We start from the raw sequence: 20,541 nt of genomic DNA on the forward strand, positions 1-20,541 counted from the left end.
TGGGACTGCTGGCAAAACAGTTGCAAAGCCTTGGGAGCAACAGAAAGGTAGCTGTTGCTGTTGGACCTGCCTCTCTCTCGACACTCCAGCTGGAAAAGAGGGGCTGACACTAAGTTACATGTATTAATCTCACAGAATGTCTAGCCTGATGTGAAAAATCACATACAAGAGCTGCCTATTGTATAAACTGTACTAAACCCAGTACATGCATAGCTCTACTTACACCAGCTGTAAGATCAGCACTCCTCACTTCATGGCTTTGCAGTTAAAGCACTTTGCCTGAGCTCATGGCACATAAGTGGGTTTCACACCTCTGCCGCAAACTTGCCACATCACCACTGTGGGTGAGACACCTTGTAGTCTTTTTGCCCTTCCAGTAGTAAAGTAGGTATAGTAAGTGGAGGAAATGACATCTTTTCCTTACCTGTTGTCTGTTTTGTCTATGAAGATGATATGCCCTTGGTGGGAAAGTGCCATTTCCAAGTTTTGGTCTACAGATCTCTGAACTCTCCATATGGTTCTCCCTCGGGAGAGTGCCTGCCTGGCCAATCCTGATGCTAATGGCAACAGCAGAGATATACTCAGCCCCAGAAGAACTCTTTGGTCAAAGCCTCAGGGAGGATGTGAAATCTCCTTCCCTGGAGGTTTTCAAAACCCATCTGGACATGTTCCTGTGTGAACTGATCTAGGTGAACCTGCTTCTGCAGGGGGGTTGGACTGGATGATCTCTTCCAACCCCTACCATTCTGTGATTCTGTGAATACAAGCTTTAGCTCAGAGGATACTTTGCAGATAGGTGTTTTAAGAGATGCTGAGCAACTGCAGCTTCCATTAAAGTCAGCAGAAACTGTGGGTGCTTGCTCTCTTCGAAAACCATCCTGCATAGTATAAAATGACATTCAGCTAGATTTAAATGGGTGTGGTTAGATTACAGGTGTCTATTTGCTTTTACTACTGGCACCACCTTTGATCATGAAGCTTAAACAGTTGAAAAAACCCCTAATTCAAAAATCCCCTAATTGTTTAGCTTCTGCTTTTTTCTTTTTTTTATCCTGGGCAATGGAAATAACCTGGCCCACTTCTGTTTTCAAATGTTTGTTGCCAGTTGTCAGTCAGGTTTATATGTACAGTGCAGCACTATTAGAGTGACAAACACGGAAGGGAAACGATTACAGTGAAAGAAAGACACTCTCAAGGGCATAGACCACCTTGTTTGTTCTGTGTTTATACTTCCCCTAACACAAACAAAACCAGACAGAACCTAGGTATTAATGGTAGATTTTGTAGCACATTACATTCAGGAAAGTAAAGAACCCTAACATATCTGGTGGTAACCCTTTAAAAAGCTACTTTATAACCCTAGATAAGGAGGAATGCTGAAAAGAAGCTCTATGTACCTTTATTCTGCAAGACAAGCTCAGCATAGTCTATCAGTGAAATGTCATTGCCTCATTAGTTATGAAATGTCATAAACACTAATGACAAAAGATCATTGTTGTGATCATAATTATGTAACTCTGATGCAATATTATGACCAAAGACATTCCAGTGGTCTGAAAAGTATTTCTGGATACCACTGTGGTGTCTCAGTAAGGATGTGCCAGCTTTAAAGTATTTTTGCCAAAATTGCAGAAGCAGCAGCTTGTATTTTTTCAAATTCAAAGACACTTTGAAGTCATATTAGAAATAGTCATGCACCATTTTTTTCTCCAAGATAGTGCCTTTGTCTTTAAAGAAGCCTACAAGTACTCTAGTTTATTATCTCAGCTTCTTTACTTTAAATGTCACTCTACTTTTGGGAACGTTGACCCCTTTCATTTTACTTTTTTCTAAGCCAGAGTCTGACTTGGTGTGGCCAGGAACAAGTCTATTGACTTCTGCAAGGTTTTACTCTGTTAAATCATGTAAGTGATGGGATGCTGAAAATAGCCCAACAAATTAGATTTGCAAAATAATCACACTGGTGTTTTCTGGGGAAACAAAAAAGAGAAATGATAGCTATACTGCAAGTAGTGTCCCAGCAATCCTACCATAGCAAACCAGGCTGACTTCAGCTGTGGAGGGTGAAATGGGTAGAAAGGAATGCTTCCTTTTCTCATGTTTGCTTTCTTTTTGCCAAGTGAAGAAAGTTGCTATTGTTGTTAGTTTGTTTTGAAACTGATAGAAAATGCTGAGTGAAATGACTAAAGATTGAATTGCTGGAAATATCTGCAAGATGAGTTCTGGAAGGCAGCAGTCTTCATGCACATTCCCATCTGTAGACCATGCCACCCTTAGGGAGGGAGCACAGGACCGCTGCAATGGAAAAAAACTTAGCAGTCGGATCCTCTTGGTTTCTCTCTCTTTCTACAGAATTCAAAGAATATCCTCATGGAGATGCTCTGGAAAGTGCCTCTCCACTTTCCTCACTTTTCTACCCTTGTTATGTACAACCTGGCTCTGTAATTATACCTCTCCTGACCATGAATGTTTCTCTGAGGCGATTCCTCCTTCAGGATATCCAAAACAGCAGAGGGCAGCAAAAGTGTTAAAGCAGAAATTGCAAAAGCCTCAACTTTCCCAACAGAAGCACCTCAACAATGATAGAATGGGATTGTGTAAGAGGCTGACAGTATCAATTCACAGTGAAAGTGGCAGAAAAACGATGTAATGATGACACTACCAAAATTGTGCCATGGCTACTTCTGAGCAGTGCTGCTGGAGACTGTTTTGACCCACACATATGAAAATGGAAGAAAAATATGAAGAGATTCACAAGAGTAACAGATGCAGGAGGTCTTTACCTCTCAATAAACCATACAATAGTGTTAAAAGTCTTCAGAATTACGAACTCCCTCTCCTCCACTGCAGAAGCTCCATGTACCCCACCCTCTGGAGTAGAGATTGGCAGGTCTGTGTAAGTACCTTTCACCAGTAGCAACACTTGCCAGCAAATCCAGCCCTGTTCTTCCTTCCTCTTCTTGGGAAGAAAGAAATCCCGAATCCTTTAAAAAGAAAGAAAAACCTTATGCTCCTAGCTGGAGCTGGCTGTCTTGAGTATTCTTTCTGAAAAGACCTGTTCTGTTTGCCATCCTAAACTACTTAATCAATTTCAAATCAAAACAGCGACTATCATTAAAGGGAGGAAAATCCCACCACAGCAGAAGAACCATTATTAAGGTAATTTTTTTCTTTATAACTCCTGGGGCACTGTTCACATGCAGTCGCTACTGTATGTGCTGTTTGTGCGTCACCTTCTCTTCATCAGCTCCACGGAGAATATACTGTTAGCTTAATAATAACAATAATAATAATAATAAGTCAGCTTTCTATGTGAGTTATTTGAGGCACTGTGTAAGCACTAATTGAATGTTACAATAGCCTGGGCTGGCTGCAGGCTATCATCCCCCCCTTACAGCAAATGACATAGCAGCCTCATGATCTGTGTCACACCACTGACTCTATCCAAACAGCTCCCGTCTTTTGGCTCCTGACCACCAGCTCCCCAAGCCACTGCCCTCTCCCAGTGTCATTCAAGATGAACACAGCTGAGGTGTTTCTAAGAGCAAAAGCCTGCAGGGGAACTGGCCTCCCAAAGCGATAGCACCCATGTTGGGTATTACAAATTCATTAGATAAGAGAAGCAGAAGTCCTGCTTGCTTCATGAGAACATCCTGATGGATGTCTCTCAAGCGTGTTGCTGACACACAGCTTATATACCACATAATTTGATTTACACAGAATACCGCATTTTTCTCATTCCACATTTAAAGTAAATAGACAAAAGCTGACAGAATGATTGCTTTCCTCCCATAGTGGGACCCTCTTGAGCCCTTTAGAAGTCATTCATGGGCCCTAAGGAGACCATCAACTACAGGTGAAAAAAACCCTTAGTGATTGCTTACAAATATTCAGTGTGAAGCAGAGCCATACGTCTTCCACTCCAGGTGTCACCTTATTTCAAGCAGTCTGGCAAATTCAATTTGCAGGGTGCCTCTGCATGAAAGAGGAGGGTCACCGCCCAGGGCACTGCTGGCCATGATGGTCAGGTTAGGGGTTCATACTAAGATGGACAGTCTTCCAGTCAGGAACCCAACCGCTGACTTGAGAATTGCCTGAAAAAACCCATTGCTGACCTAGAGAAGATAATGTCGAATACAAGATACAACACGCATCATTCCAGACTTTATTGTGACTTCTCTTCCTGTCGGTGCCCAGCTGCTGGACGCAACGCACTGCTGTCCCCGGGCCGGGCTGGCTCCAGTGCGAGGTGCCAGAGAAGGGGACAGTGGGCAGCATCACTCGGAAACAAGAACGGAAACCGGTCCCGCCACGGGCATTGATGCAAAAGGTGGGCGGCCACGGTGCTCCTTGTGCTTTGGGATTAGGAAAAAACAAACGTCCACCCCGCAGGGTGGCAGCCGCACTTTCCCTATTGCCAGGGGTACGGTCCCTGTCAGCAGCCCCACAGATCTCTGTCAATGCCCAACACCTCCGCCGAGTCCTGGGGCTGGGTGCCGCGGCTGTGGGCAAACCCTGCTCGTGGCGGGCTGCTGGCCGCCCGTGGCGCTGAGGGGAGACGCGCACGGCGCGGGGAGGCCGCGCCCCCATCCCCCCCCCCCCCCCCCCCCGGCGTTGCCGCGGCGGCGGAGCAGCCACGAGGCGGCTAACGGCTGCCGGCGCCCCGCGCGCCACCGGGTAACGCGGGCGCCGGGCGCACACCGGCAGGGGGCGACCCCGCCGGGAGAAGGGACGCGTCACGTGACAGCAGCCAGTACCACCGGGGGGGGGGGCGGTTGGACGGGCGGGTGGGGGGGGGGAAGAAGGAGGGCAGGAGACCCCGCGGCCCCCACCCTCCCTCTGCCCTGACGTCACCGCCCCTCCGTCTCCCGGGCGACGGCTCCATCAGCGCGCGCGTCAGCGCCGCCCGTTCCTTGGCAACGGCCCGGTGTCTCGCTCTCCTTCAGCCTCGCGCCTGGGAGCGCGTCTCTCTGGCGTCAAAGTGACGTCAATGGGCCCGTCTCAGCTTTCGGCGGTGGGCGGGGGGAAGAGGCGGGAGGGAGGGCGGGGTGTGCGCGGAGGGGGGCCGGCGGAGCGGGGCGGGAAAGGGTGGGGGGGGAAAAAGAGGAGAGGGGGGTGGCCGGGACATCCCGCGTGCTCCCGCCTGCCCCCCGGCGCACGCACACACCATACACACACATACACACAGACACTCACTCACTCGCACAGCCGCTCACGCTCACCCTCTCGCGCACAGTCCCCACCGCGGCGGCGGCGGCAGAGCACCCGCCCGCCCGCCAGCCAGCCAGGTACGACGGCTCAACGGCCGCTCCGCCGGGATCGCCTGGCAGCCGCGCGCGAAGCGAGGGGGCGCGCGGGGCGGCGGCGGCGGCGCGCGGGAGCGAGCGAGCGCCCAGCGAGCACGCGGAGCGGCCGGGAGCGGACCGCGGGCTCGGACCGGGCGACCCGCGGCTCCTCTCTAGGGGCGGGGAAAGAGGCCGACGAGTTGGTGCGAGGGGTCCGGTGGCAGCGGCAGCGCTGGCGGCCGGGGCTGACGGCGCTGTGCCGTGTCCTCCGTGCAGGTGCGAGCGAGACCGCCTGCCTCCCCGGGGCAGCGCGGATGCTACCCTCTTAAGGCGCGGCGAGCGCTGCCCGCCACCCGCCTGAACCATGGTGATCATGTCAGAGTACACCTCCGTGCCCGCGGCCGGACCAGCCCAGCAGCGGCCTCTGCGAGTCGGCTTCTACGACATCGAGAGGACCTTGGGAAAAGGCAACTTCGCGGTGGTCAAGCTGGCCAGGCACAGGGTGACTAAAACACAGGTGGGTCCGGAGGCTGTAGCCGGCGCGGGGGGACGCGGGTCGCAGAGCCCTGTACCGGCCGGGCCGCCGAGCCCGGTACCGACTGGGCCGGCGGCGGGGCCGCCTCTGCGAGCGGCGAGTCGTGCTTCGGCATGGGAGACGGGGAAAGCGAGCGGCGGCGACCGCGGCAGAGTCCGGCGGGCTCAGCCTGCTCGTCGGGCTGGGCACCGGCGCTCGATGCAGCCGCTCGCAGGAGCTCCGCGAGTTCGCAGCGTGTTCAGCGGAGTTCATCTAATATTAAACCCGAGCGAGAATGTGTAAAAACTCCCGACGTTTCTGAGTATTACCGCAGCTTCATCGAATCACCCTGTCTTTGCTTGCTAAAGAGTCCGACAAATTAAGGATCTTTTGGAGACTTTAAACGGTTTTAATCTTTTTCGTTTAATGCATATGCTGCGGGAACAAAGAACTTGCAGTGTTATCTGCAGAAATGATTTCTTCATGGGCATGCAACCGCATTTCCATTTGTCAAAATAAATCACGTCGGACACAGCGGTAGACACTGTTCCTTTACGGGAATCTATTTTTCACTGGCATGGGAAGGATTAAAAGATTTACCGAATCCTGTCCCGTGTTAATTTCTGCAGTTCTGTTTGCTACCGTATGTGTAATCCTTTGACGTAGAAAAGAAAAATGAAAACGCTCTGCATCGTGAATTCTGTGCTGTTCAGACAGACAGAATCAACTTTGTCAAGTCTGTACTTTAAAAGCTACTTTGCTGGGATTTTGTGAGTTGTGTTTGTGTGTGGAAGGGGGGGAGGGAATGTGCGCCTGTCTTTTTTTTTTTAAGAGAACAGTAGGAGTACCTATTTTGTAGTAGCTGGGGTTGTTTTATTATATTATGTTTTTAAATCTGCAGGTTGCAATAAAAATAATAGACAAAACAAGATTAGACCCAAGCAATCTGGAGAAGATTTATAGAGAAGTTCAGATAATGAAGCTTTTGAATCATCCGCACATTATCAAGCTATATCAGGTAAGAGGTCAGCTTTGAAGCGCAGCATGAGGATGAGATGTGCTTGTACTTTTCTCTTGCACATGTTTTTACTTCAAATATTTGCAGAGAGAATGCACATTAAAATTCTTTTTGAAAAAGACTTGAAGTAAACCGGGTTTTTAAAAAGTCAATCCTGCATTCTTTGAACAAGATTCCGTTGTGTTAGACAGCTTTTTGACAAAAACACACTGCAAAATTTACAATTAAAAAGCAGGCTGAAGTTTGTTTCAGGTCAAGGAACTGGTTATCTAACTTTTATGATTAACTCTCCTTTCCTAACCCCTCTGCTTTTCCGGTTTAGAGGACGGGAACTTCTTACGTGCTTTTGATAAGAGGCAGACTTGAAGTCGTGTAGGATAGCAAATCAATCTAAGAAAAACTAAGTAGAAACCTAACGTGATTTAGAAATAGAAATCTAATTCTAAGAACTAGAATTCTAATATAAGTAGAAAATAAAATCTAGCAAGTATTGGTATTTTAGAATATGTCAAAAAATGACCCGTTTATTTTTTTCCAGTTTGTGTCGTTTTGAAAGTGAATTTTAAATATCTTTCCCCTTGTAGAGTTTCACAATGTGAATTTTTGTTTAGATTTGTTCGGTTTCTGCATTGATGGGTATTTTTAGCAAGTGAATGTGTTGTGTGGAAAACGGGATCACATCTGTCTAGTGAGCAAGGACTGCTTTGCAAATTCTAAATATTCAGTCTAATTAGCATTTGGTGTAAGTTCCTCTTAATCATCTTAAATAGTGCCATGTGTGTTTAAGAAGAAGATGAGGTACTGAGACTGTGTCTGGACCTGTCTAGAAGGGCAGGAGGGAAAGAGGAATAGATGGATGAAGCAGCAGGTCCGAAAGTCCATGTTCAGTAGTAAACACTATTATCAGCAGCGATCTTACCGTTGGGTTTGTTAGCTCAAGAAAAAAAAACAAACCAAAAGGTTTAATTATGGCTGAAGAGCCAGTAAGGCAGGTGCTTAGGCAAGGCATTATTTTTAAACACCTTGAAACACGTGAAGTGCTTGATATTTATAGTCTTAACCATTGTAATGAAAATTATTCTGTGTTAACATCTGACGTCACCGTTGCCCATAGGGCAGTATAGGATATACAGAAACATTCTAACAGTTCGGTTGATTTCATTTCAGTGGAATGATGTGGGTGAAAATACCATTTCGAAGCTTTTAGAAAAGCAGGTTAAATTCCATCTAGTTGAACCACTTCACTTGATGGAGCAAATGACGTTGGTAGTGGACCATAATTTCTTTTCAGTGAAGTTTTCTTTTCTTTGTTGTTGTAACTGATGCTTTACCTGTTTGGTGGAGACTGAGAAGCAGGGATGGAATTAGATGACATACCAAAGTAGGGTGTGTGTTCTTGTATTATTTCATCATTGTTTTAGTTTCAGCAAGGCGTCTTAATTTCATCCAGCTGGCAACTTGCCCAGAACACTTTCCTTCAGTTTTTTAAACTGGGAACCTCTTTTCCTTTTCTCCCTGTTTGTTTGTTTTCATTTCATGTCTGTGTGTACTTGTAGTGAGGGGAGGACAAGAGTCTTCCTAAAAAGGTTAGTTGTTAGATGGGTGGAAATCGCAGCCATTGAAGTAGTATTGATTCCTTTTTGATTGTTAAGCTGTTGTGAGCCTTCTGCTTACAAAACCAAATATCCACACTTTGGGACTCCAGTTCCAGGGAAATGTTTTCAAATCTGAGATGCAACATTTGAAAAGTGTGTCATAGTAACTGAAGGTGAATTTGGAAATGCTCAGCATTTCACATTCGTTGTTTGGTTTTTAGCTCTTCTTTTTTTTGTTTTTCTTTGGAAGGAAAAAAGGAACAAGTACCAAAGGAAGCTGATGCTAGATTGACAGGTGAATGCTGAGCGATGTATTGGCAGTTGTTGATGGGCATCAGGCACTCCCTTACACAAACAGCAACCTATTGTCACTTGCCTGGGAGGCTTGCTATGGCTCCAGCCAAAACCACATGGGAGTAGGGTATTTGATACTGCTTCTTGATTTGGCCAAGCTGCAGCCGTCTCTCCCGATCCCAGTACCTGCTAGACTTGAAACAAAGAGGACTTTATTAGATAAACTCTGTCTTTGCCCGTTCAAAATGTATCAAATGAGTGGTAGAACTATATATGCATACCTTAACAAAAAAGCTGTTCAGGGAAGTGTATGAAGTCATTGAAATGCTCATCAGTTGTCTTATGGAGATTAGGTGGCATGGTAATGGTGAGAAGAACAATGGCATGGGAAGCCGTTGTGCATTGTAGGCACATAAGCATTGATTTGTTATCTTTTTCATTAGCAGTTTGCTTGGAATGAACAGTGCGGTGCAAAATTAGATGCCTTTACTGCCAGCTGCTGCGAAAAATAAATAATTGGACTGATACGTTTGAGAATACACTTAGAAAAATGACTGAAACTACAGATGTCTGCATTTTTTTTTTTAACCATGTCCTCTCGTGTCTTCACAGGTTATGGAGACAAAGGATATGCTTTACATTGTCACAGAGTTTGCAAAGAATGGAGAAATGTTTGGTAAGTCCTCACTTCTGGAGTTAACAGTTCTTTAGATTTAGAAACTGTATCTTTTTTGTTGTCTTTCACGAGTAATATATATATTCTGATTAAAAATCCTGAGTTGACATTATCAGCTGTCAAACAGCGAATACAGCACCTGCAGGTTTATGAAAAATTTCCTCAGGGTGTTTCTAAATCCCATGCCCCTTTTGTTTTGTCTCGCAGATCATCTGACCTCCAATGGGCACTTAAGTGAAAGCGAAGCACGGAAGAAATTCTGGCAGATTCTTTCAGCAGTGGAGTATTGTCACAGCCACCACATAGTGCACAGGGATCTCAAAACGGAGAACCTTCTGCTGGATGCTAACATGAATATCAAGTTAGCAGGTAATAAGAAGTACTTGGTTACTCTATAAACAACATTAGGCATGTAGTCAAATTTTATCTGCCTAGGATGATCCTATGAATGTATTACAGTAACTGGAAAGAAAAGTTACAGATATTTCTTTGAACATATCCTTTGGACAAAAGAGAATAGCTTAAGTCAGTAGGAGAGAATGTAACAATACCTCTGTTCCCTTCTCTCCATTTTCCGCTACTTCAGAAACACTAGTGTGTTGAGCGGTGTCTTACCCCAGACTTTTACCTTCATTTCAGACTTTGGCTTTGGAAACTTCTACAAGTCGGGAGAGCCCCTCTCCACTTGGTGTGGAAGCCCACCCTATGCAGCTCCAGAAGTTTTTGAAGGCAAAGAATACGAAGGACCTCACCTTGATATATGGGTGAGCTTGATAGGCCTTAGAAATGGCATTTCACACTTTATGAAATGTGGTCTGTGGGTTCTCAAAATTATTACTTATAGTGGAGTCACTCACATGCTGTACTGTTTTCTGTTGACAGAGCCTTGGGGTGGTGCTGTACGTCCTTGTCTGTGGTTCTCTCCCTTTTGATGGACCCAATTTACCAACTCTGAGACAGAGAGTGCTGGAGGGGCGATTCCGCATCCCTTACTTCATGTCCGAAGGTGCTTTTTCCCGACCTTTAATGTTAGGAAAGGGGCTACAAATAAATGAATAGCACAAATTCCTTTATGGGGCAGTGACAGATGGGACTAGTTTTGCAGCAGGCAATCAATTTGTGTATCCAGTAATTTCTGTAGGGCAGGGCTTATCGTTGAGAGACTGGTTGCACACTTTCTCTGGGATCTGCATTATGGGGTGTCTGAAGGGCTGTAGTTGCCTTTCTGGAAGTATCTCTATGGATTGCAAAAGTACTTGACACCCTACTTGGGGAAATAATCACTTGCAAAAGAGAGAAAACAGGATTTTAGTGAGACTCGCCTGCGATGCTGAGATGGATGTAGTTATCCTAAGAGATTTCAACTATGCAGAAGGGATATGTTTCAGTGTGGCTATGCTGTCAAGGACAGCAGAAATAGTGGGGCTTAGCACTGTTTCTCGAGCACACCAGCAGTCTGGAGAGAAAGAGGAACTGAAGACTATTATCACCTCTCTCTGATTTGGATTTGAAATCAAGTGAATATGTCTCTATCTTCAAGTGAAGAGTATCTTTTGAAGTTTGACCTTTATCAGTTACAGCCATGAACAGCTTGGTTTCCCCTGTTCTAAGCAAATAAGCAGTATATATGGACCAGGAAGTTGCATGTGATGTGTTTCTGTACTAAATTCTGACTTATTTTAAGTGGATGTAACATCATTAAACCTGCATCCACTCCAAACTAGCTCTCCTCCAAGGTGCAAGGTCACCTGAAACCTGCTGGTATCCAGCCCAGTGTCGTTTTCTGTAGTGGCAGGTTGTTTTTGTGAAGTGCATGTGGATGTGTCTTGTGCTCTTTTGAATGGCTGGGTGTCAGCTGCTCAGAAACCTTGAAGTCCTGTTTTCATTGACATCACACACTGTTGCTGGAAAGGTTTCTTAGCAGTGACCTGGAGCTGAACTGTTATTTTTACCTCTTGCTCATGAGTTTGTCTTTGTCACACAGACTGTGAAACACTAATCCGACGGATGTTGGTTGTGGACCCAACCAAGCGAATAACCATTTCCCAAATAAAGCAGCACAAGTGGATGCAAGCTGACCCGTCTCTTCAACAGCAGCAGTCTTTGTCCTTCTCCATGCAAAACTACAACTCCAACCTGGGTGACTACAATGAGCAGGTCCTCGGGATCATGCAAACACTCGGCATCGACAGGCAGAGAACTGTTGAGGTGAGAAGTGCTTGCCCTTTGGATTCATCTTCAGTGACTGCCAGAATGCCAATGGTGCAGTCATACAGATGTCATTCCGTGACTAGCCTTGATCAAGTGTCACAGTGTAGTCAAATCTTCAGAGCCCTTCTGGATTTTTACTTCTATTTTGAGTATGTTATTACGAGGCCTTAGTGATGAGTTTTGGCTGCTTACGTCCTGAGTTACCTATAACTCAAGGGTCCTTTCAATGTCTTCTAGTCTCTGCAAAACAGCAGCTACAACCATTTTGCTGCAATTTATTACCTGCTCTTGGAGCGCCTCAAGGAATACCGAAGCAGCCAGCTATCGAGTCGCCCAGCAACTGGTCGGCAGCAAAGGCCGAGGAGCTCTGAGATCAGCAATGTTGAGGTAAGGAAGGGTATTACTGACTGGGAAGGCCCTGTCCATTGGCTCACTTCTTTTCTGCAACCCTTGCTATGGGAAAATATGAGATGGTGACTCTCAGGTTTCTGAAAGCGGGTTCTGCTATTGGTGCCCTCTGATAGAATGCAGCTTACTCTTCTTCAGCAGGAGGCTGATTGAATACCAATGGCCTGTTTCCTAAGAACTGGCTGTGGGTCTCGGTCCAACGAATAGGCTGCCTCCAGTGCAGGTCAATAATGAGCCAGAACTTCTCATAGAAATTTGCCCTTTTGGGCATGGATCGGTTACACTTCTTTGCTACATTCTCTGTAGGATCCTCACAAGTACTCCCATGAATCACTTTTTGTGTTTTGCTGACATCTTTTTTTCTCTTCCTCGCCCCCACCTCCTTTAATGTGTGCTCTGGGTGGCTTTTCAAATTGTACTTGCATTTAAATTGCCTAACTTATGAGGAGTTTTGTCTTTGTGTTGGGGAGGGAGGGCGGTTCTGTTGAGCCACATCTGGTAACGAGGTAGTGGTGGCAGTGGTGGCCCTGCCATGTTGGCTTTGAAAGACTGCTTGTGTTAATTTCCATAGAAAGTACATGGAGAAAGGGGGCTCTGCCATTCTTTGAGCGTCCAGAATCTGAAAAGTCATGCAGACCTGCAGTGTATGTGATGGCTTCTGTACACCGCTGTCTCTCTCCAGATGCCTCAGGACAGTCTCACTAGTGAAACCCTGCGATCATCTCTGCTTTACCAGCAACCTCAGAGCCTGATTCAGCCATCCTTGCAGGCAGAAATGGACTGTGACATGAGCAATCCTTTACAGGTTGGTGTTCTCAGCTAAACCATGTGTTACTGTTCTTTTTTCCCATTGTTCTGCCAATCCAAAACAACAGGGGTTGTGACTCCGTTGTTCTCTCCCTCCTATCTTTTGTTTGGCATTCGAACATGGTGTCATAGTAGCCTCTCAAACAATAGGTCTGCTGAAGACATGCCAGAGGGCTGTGAAGAGGTATAAAAAGGGAGTGCAGAATTAAGAGAAACACCCTTCAATCTGTGATCTGACATGTTTTGCAGCCTGTGTTCTTTCCTGTGGATCCCAACTTCAATGGGCTCTTCCGGAACCGCTCCATCTCCCCCAACAGCCTTCTGGAGACCACCATTAGCGAGGAAGTAAGGCAAGAGAAGGAGCTGGAAGATGAAATTAAGGCGTATGATCACCCCATCCGCATCCCAAGCAACACCAGCAGGAGGCACACCCTGGCTGAAGTGACCACTCATTTCTATCAGCGTGCCCCTCCATGTAAGTAAGTCTGGGAGCAGTAGGAAGGGCAGCTGGCCATAGTTAAGAGGGAAAGGACAAAGAAGGAACACCATAGCCATCAAATGCCTGGGGGAATTAGGTGCTGATTTTACCTTGACTGGGATAGGAAAGCCCAGAAAAGAGTTCTGTCCTATAAATAAGCATGGCCCTTAAGGAAAAGAAGTCATGCTGTTGTATTTCATCTAGATGACTTTGGAGGGGATTGTTCTCACAGGCAGGACACAACCCTTCTGCTGCGCCAGGGAGAGGTGAGGGCAACTGAATTAAAAAACAAAGTCATCACTAATTGCATTTGATACACATCCAGACCCCATGAACTAAGCAAACAAGCAAAACTGTTCACACAACCATCATGTCCTGTCAAAACTGTTGTACTTAAGAGGCATGGTAGGCCCAATCCAGACTAGCCTGGCGATGCTGGAGTTGCTGGCAGAGCCCTTATAGCTGGATGGGAGCCCAGACTTGGGTTATTCGTTGACAGCCCCTTGCTGGAGTTAAGCCCTATGACAACACAAGTTGCTGGACACCTCTCCAGCTCACAGGTGGTTATTAGTGCCAGCGTAGGTGGACAGAAGGCTCTGATGTCATGTTTGTTCCTTCCTGTACTCATCTTGGGAATGCTCTTTCTCTCCTTCCTTCCCCTCTGTAGGTATAGTCATTTCCTCTTCTGCAAGCCCCACAGAGGGAACTAGTTCAGACAGCTGCCTTACTTCATCTTCAAATGACAGCTCCGTGGCCCTGAGCAGCTGTTTGGCAGGCCAGGCGGTGACAGGGAGCCCAGCCACGGCAAGGATGACGTCGCCCTTCCTAGCGTCTCAGTCTGATGCCCCGGTGTTACAAGCCCAGGGCTGCATGGGAGGGGCTTCTCTCCTGCCTGTCAGCTTCCAAGAAGGAAGGCGAGCATCTGATACCTCATTGACTCAAGGTAATGTCTTACTTTCTTTATTGCACCCTTCCAGCCAACTGCCACTAGAAAGGGGTAGCATGCAAGGTTTCTTGCTTGTCCCTGTTGGTGTTACACTGAGGCCAGCGACCTGGTTATTCTGCCTCTTGCATCCACGGTCCCTAAGGGAGAGTCAGATGCCTGGGGGAGGGTGCCTAGATGAGAGGCTCTCAGGTACTGATTCAGCATGCCGTGAAGATATTTCTGCTGCCGGGAGTGGGCTGGCAGGCTCCACCTTCCCCTTGAAATACAGAGTTCATGACATGGTGATTTCTATCAGGTTTCTCCTTCGCTGTGCCTGTGTCCATCTACACAAGGGTGCAGCTGTCCTAAACCCTGTTGTGTTACATAAATGTTGCCCTGACCGTTGGGCGGAGGAGTAAATGTGAACTGAAGAGTCAGGGGCTCTTGTAGTGCAGTTCGCACGCAAACGAAGGCAGCTGCCCAGAAAGGCTGATCTGTAAAGTAAGATCCTAGGCAAATACTAAGGAGGATTAAAGTGCATTTCTTTTCCTCGTGTCCCACAGGCTTGAAGGCTTTTAGGCAGCAGCTGCGGAAGAACGCTCGAGCCAAGGGGTTTCTCGGCTTGAATAAAATCAAAGGCTTTGCTCGGCAGGTGTGTCAGTCCTCCTCATCTCGGGCAGCAAGGAGTGGCATGAGCCCTTTCCAACACACGCAACCCAACACCTGCATGTACAGCAGCAGCGGGAGCAGCAGAGAAGGAAGGAGCCTCCTGGAGGAGGTGCTGCAGCAGCAGAGGTGAGGAGCTGGCCGGGAGGAGGTTTGCTGTTTTCATCGAGTTTGGTTAGGGGTAAGCAAGGAGGAGTAAACGCAACAAAAGAGGTTGGGGAATATGGTTGTTGGGGATTCCTGTCTTCCCTCTCTGCTGTGTGGCAGCAGATAAAACTGCTTGGCTTCCTTTGTGGCTCCCTGCACCAGTGTATGTAACACAGGACGTGCAGTTCCACTTGAAAATCTGGACATCCAAATATTTGGAGCTTGCTGGATTGAGAAACAATTTGGTACTGTGGGGGAAAACATTACTTCTCCCCATTGCAGGCTGTGTTTTTCTTTGTTAGTTTTGGGAATGATTTCTTTCCTCGTCTGCCTCCTCCTGTAATTTTCCCATGGCAAGGAAGTGAGACCTTGTAATTTGGAAAAGTTACAGCCCACAAAGGAGGCACAGTTCCAGTGGCCTCAAATGTCATGTGTGGTGGCACCTCTTCATTCCCATAGAAGCAAGATGGAAAATTGAGTTTCCGGTTTATCTGCACACGTAGTCTCTAGAACATCTATTCTTAGCTGGCCAAATGGTGACTAGATAACTTTCTGGTGGTTGTCGCCCTCTCTAGCATGAGGAAAAGCCAAGTGAAAACACATTGGTTGACCTGAGATGGTCAGCTTTCTTTACTTGTACTGGCAAGGTTAGGAGGGGTTTGACAGAGGGAAACAAAGGGGAAAGTTATGGCCAAGGGTATAGGGCAAGAGAGGAGGAAGGAAAGCCTTAAACCGTTCTAGCAGTGTGAGCTAACCTCTTCCACCTTTGGATTTTGCTCAGAATGCTCCAGCTCCAGCATCACCAGCTACTCCAGACAGCTTGTCCCCAGACTTCTCAGACATCTGCAACAAACAGCAACCCCTCCTCTGATACCGTAGGTACCTGCAAAGCATCCAATTCTCTTCTGTTGTCAGAACTACAAAGAGAGAACTCGTTTGAGCTGGCCTTTGCTGGCAACAGCCAACTGCTCCAACCTCATTTCTTTGGTGTCAGCGTCTCACCAGCGTCCTCGGCAGCTCACCTTCTAGACACTCACCTGTACATCAGCAGCAATGTTTCTCCAGTTGGCACCACCTTCTCTCAGCAACAGAGTTTCTCTGTGCAGTCTCCAAGCTATGACACCGTCGCTCTGCAGCATGGGGACTGCGAGATGGAGGACCTGACTTCCACCCAGCTAGGGAAGTTTGTTCTGGTGAAGTGAGAGCCCCGGCTGCCACAGCTCACGCTGCTCCTGTTGCGAGGAACTTTGGCCGCTGCTCCGCGATGCGTGTGAGTCCGCAGCTGGCTGGGGTTGTCTGGACGAGTGACTCTCAGAAGCAATAAATTTTGTGAAGTATGTGAAGAGGCTGTCTGGCTCAGAAAGCTAGCGACTTTATAGAACTGAAACAAGCAATATGTATGTCTTTTTTTGCTTCTACTATTCTTGCACTGAACATACGAATAGAAACTGATTTTTTTTTAAAAGGAAAAATAATGATGGGGAATCTGGGTGGGGCATTTGTGGGGACAGGGAGGGATGTGGTTGGGGAAGAACTCTTCGGTACTGTACTCAAGTCAGACCAATACAGCTCTGCTGTTATGCAAGATTAGCAGCTGTCAATAGTGGTGACACAGCAGGGAGAGGCTTCTCAAAGAAGGGACCAGAGCCTCCCTTTTTCACAATATTCATTTATGGGTTTGTGAAGATGATTACCTCCGTTAAAGAAAATAAACAGAAAACCAGTGGCATGCAGCATTATGCATTCATAGAAGACAAAAATGGAAGCATTGCCATTTGTTGGGTTGGGTTTTTTTCCTTTTTTTCTCCTGTTAGCACTCATTTTATTTAAAGGAACCAGCATCCCCATTCCACACCTCCCAGATACATATACTTTAAAGGAAAACTGTGAACTTCTTCCTTGCTTACATCAGCTGGAAAAGCTTAAAAAGCCCTTCTAATTTGTACAGAAGTGAGCAATCTATTGAAAGTGTATCCCTTGGTATCAGGATCCAAATTGCATAGCGCCTGGTCTTTTGCAGGGATGTTTGTTCGAGGTGGTACATGTGTGTGTCCCTATACACACGTGCAGATGTGCGTGCACTATGTCGGCCCGAGTAACCTTTAGGAGTCTGTTTATCGATGCTAAGTTGTTTCACACTCTTGCAGAGGCACTGAGGAGAGAAGTGTTGGTGCCGGTGGGGTGACAGGAAGGGTTTTCTTTTGAAAAAGCCCTCCTGGAGGTTGCCTACAAAGTTGCCTGAGGGGTGTTTCTTAGTGCTGCACATTGTTATTTCCGCTGCTAATTACGTTTTTATGCATTTCATTATCAGGGTCCAAACAGAACTGACTCTTGGGGAAATGTGCAATATTGAGGTTATAATTACATACTGACAAAGACAAAAGGAATAGGCTAGAATAGACTTCTACTCTAACGGAGTACAGCTATTTCTGAACAAAACTGTATTAAAAGTGAGTGAAAACAGCACAATCTTTGGGTGTTTGTTTTGGGTTGGTTTGTTTTTGGCATAATAACAAAATGAGGTTTTGAATTAGATAGATGTTTTTTTGGTATGGTTTTTAATGCTGTATATGTAAATAAATAGGGAGCAGAAAACTATCTAATGCTAGTTACTTTTTATATTTTGTAATATACTTAGGTTGTGTTTCTGGTATAAACCCCACTCCCCTTCCAAGGCAGAGCAGGGCTTCTGTTGACATTGGCAGAAGTTACGCTTAGGTATAAAGGGGAGACCAGACTGCGCTCCTACAGAAATGAGCCGGGTAGGGGGTGTAAACTTTGGAAGCAGGTGAGAGCAAAAAGGTGAGCCAGCTTGTGTGGAAGCTGCCACCCGAATGTCAGAAAATAGCTGCATTCTGTCAAAATGCTCCGAGGACCCATCTCTCTAGTGTGACACAGGGTGCCTTCAAGTTACCTTGGCTTCGTGCAACCTGCAGTATTACGCATTTGCAAATCATACAGAGACCTGTTCTTTTGTTTGTTTTGATTTTTTTTTTTTTTTAAAGAAAAAGCCAAAGATCGACCAGGTTAATTGGTGGGAGTAGGAAGGGTTGAAGATGTCATGTGGCTCTGTCTGTGGCTCTCCATAAACAACCTCTTTATCCATGTGTTGTATCTCTGTGTCTATATTGGTGCATCTCCAGCTTGCCACTGCTGCTACGTGGTCTGGGAACTTCAAAGTGAAAGAAAATTGCTTGAGTTGAATTTCTGTTAATGAGTGGTGCCTTGCAGCAGAGAAAACACCAAAGTCTCATGCTCATTTGTAGTGGTTTTAAAAAACACACAAACCCACCAATAACAAAACCCAACCCAAAAACCAGATTGCGTGGAGGTGACTGGAGAGAGGGGCAAGGAGAAGCCAGCTCATCACAAAGCAGCAGCTTTGCCTTCAGTTTTGCAAGGGGGAACACACGTACTTAAAACGTGGAATTTCCTCTTCAATATGTGTTTTGTTTAATGCCATGGATCAAAAGGCCACAGATTCTTTTGTTTCCTGTCCAGAGCAATGACAAGCACTTTACTTTCATAGTATTTTTATTTTTTTTTTCTTTTCCAGTTGCTGTAGAACCTCTTTGGAATTCTTGCTGGAGCAGAAAGGGGTCATTTTAAACGTTTTTGGGTTTTGGTTGGTTTTTTTTTTTTGTAGGTGTCTCAACAGTGCTGTTCTGCAGACTGCAATGCAATAGGGTATTTAAAGACACTACGTGATTGGTGTAATTAAGATGTATAGTTTATTTTTTATCATGACCGAACGATCATTTTATTTCTTATGTTAAAATGAGAGGTGTACACCAAAATGATTAGTCGATGTGTTTTATTTAATATTTAAATAAAAAACGTTTTAAAGTTGTTGTCCTGCAGCTGATTCTGTGGAGTATTTTCTCCTGATGCATACGCACGACTTGCATAGTTGACACTCATTTCCAAGCCTCAGTCCGTCGGACATTACTGACACTTTCTGTCACACAGTAAATGAAGAGGAACGGCAGGCTCACAAATCTGATAATGGGATATTGAGCCTTTCGCTGGTAGGCAATCTGTCTGAATCTAACCCAAGGCTGTAGTAATCGGGTTATAAAATCTGACAGTAACAGAGGTCTATGGAGTGAAAATGGTCAAGCACGGTTTAGTCGTCACCAGATGAGCACTCCATCCGTGTCACCTTGATCTGAGAGAGGCCCCAGACAGATTAAGGCAGGGATGGAAAAAGAGCAAAGGGGAAGAGAGGGAGGGAGAGATTCCAGGGGAGATGGCTTTTCTCCTTTATGATTTGAGGAAAAAAGCGTACTGGGCAGGTTCAGGCTCAGCTGGCGTGGGGTTGCCTGTGCAGCACTGGCTGCCCTGCCCTGTGGAGGTGCCTTGGCTCGCTGGAAGCAAGGCATGCTTGTGGGCTTGGGAGGAAACAGCCTAAAAGGAAGGGAAGGGGCCTGTGGGGCCATGCCAAGGGGAGAATGCAGAAGGAGGGACTGGTCTGACTGTGCTGGTCAAACTATGGAACTAGATCCATGGTCTCTTTCCCAATTTTGCTTCACTGGGTCTGTGTTTCCTGTGCACCTTTGAGACATACGTAGCCTTGGGCTGTCATCTGCACAGCCTGCACACAGGAGGCTTTGTGTTCTGCACATGCAGCCACAGTGAGGATAAGGAGAGGTTTCACCTGCAAAGGGACCCCTAAACATTTGCAACCTCTCATTTAACCTGGCAAACACTCAGCAAAGAGCGAGCAAATGAAAAACAAAAACCCTAACAACTTCTCAACAAAAAATGTTTTGTTGGTTTGATTTTTTTTTAAATTTAGATCCTCATTATGAAGTTATTTTCAAATTCACCTATCACATTTTGAAGGAAGGAGAGAACGGTGGGAAGGTAAATCCAAAACTTTAAGTGAAAGTTTGGGGGCAGGAGAGATATATTTCACTTATTTTTGGTTTCTAAAGGATTTGTTTGCTAAACTGGAATTTATAGAGCTGTGTATGCTTTTGCCATGACTTGGTAGAAAAGTGACACATGTTTTTCTAGATTTGTGACCATTCCAAAAGTTAGGAATTTTCTAGCTATTTAAAAATAATGAAGATTTTCTTAATTATTTTTAATCTGGTTTTTAATATGACCTGGTTTAAGAGTAATCTCAACTGCTGTTTTCAGCTGGGTTCTCATGGCATTATTTTAAACCCCAGTAATTCTGGGAAATCTCAGAAAGTTGCTTCTTAATGGATATAAATCAGTGCAGCTCCACCAACTTTCATTGACATCACCGACCCTTGGGTATAGAAGGATCTTGACAGCATCATGATTTCTGTGAAACGGTAGGAAAAACACAGAACAAAGAAACACTGGGACTCTGGGCTCAGTTTCCATGTGTACACTGTTTCACTGTTGGTGCTTTAGTCACTGTCTTCCTGCCTTTCCTCTGAAATCTGTCTCTGCTCGTGTTTACCACGTTTGTTTTCGTCTTGAATATCTCTCGAGATGCTGTTTTTCTTGGCGTCGTTTCACACATTACAACTTGGTACCTAG

The 20,541-nt window shown here is 46.0% G+C and overlaps 1 protein-coding gene across 1 annotated transcript; it reads left to right on the forward strand.

Annotated features, from left to right (window-relative positions):
* The first annotated feature begins 5,126 nt into the window (after positions 1-5,126).
* Positions 5,127-18,873, forward strand: SIK1 (salt inducible kinase 1). The gene is made up of 14 exons (XM_062000657.1): positions 5,127-5,288; positions 5,562-5,802; positions 6,701-6,817; positions 9,319-9,382; positions 9,590-9,751; positions 10,022-10,146; positions 10,265-10,388; positions 11,367-11,590; positions 11,831-11,980; positions 12,684-12,806; positions 13,058-13,283; positions 13,954-14,229; positions 14,775-15,006; positions 15,806-18,873. Exons 2-14 carry the CDS (start codon positions 5,650-5,652, stop codon positions 16,224-16,226), a joined length of 2,397 nt encoding a protein of 798 aa, XP_061856641.1. The 5' UTR covers positions 5,127-5,288; positions 5,562-5,649; the 3' UTR covers positions 16,227-18,873.
* The last annotated feature ends 1,668 nt before the right edge of the window (positions 18,874-20,541 follow it).

Source organism: Colius striatus, chromosome 1 (assembly GCF_028858725.1).
Source record: "Colius striatus isolate bColStr4 chromosome 1, bColStr4.1.hap1, whole genome shotgun sequence".
Lineage (NCBI taxonomy): Eukaryota > Metazoa > Chordata > Aves > Coliiformes > Coliidae > Colius > Colius striatus.

Bases quoted from the DNA above. Each gene is read 5' to 3' on its own strand.
- SIK1 (XM_062000657.1), top strand. From the start codon at position 5,650: ATGGTGATCATGTCAGAGTACACCTCCGTGCCCGCGGCCGGACCAGCC. The intron at 6,818-9,318 runs GTAAGAGGTCAG...GTGTCTTCACAG, and splicing joins ACATTATCAAGCTATATCAG to GTTATGGAGACAAAGGATAT. The intron at 14,230-14,774 runs GTAATGTCTTAC...CGTGTCCCACAG, and splicing joins TGATACCTCATTGACTCAAG to GCTTGAAGGCTTTTAGGCAG.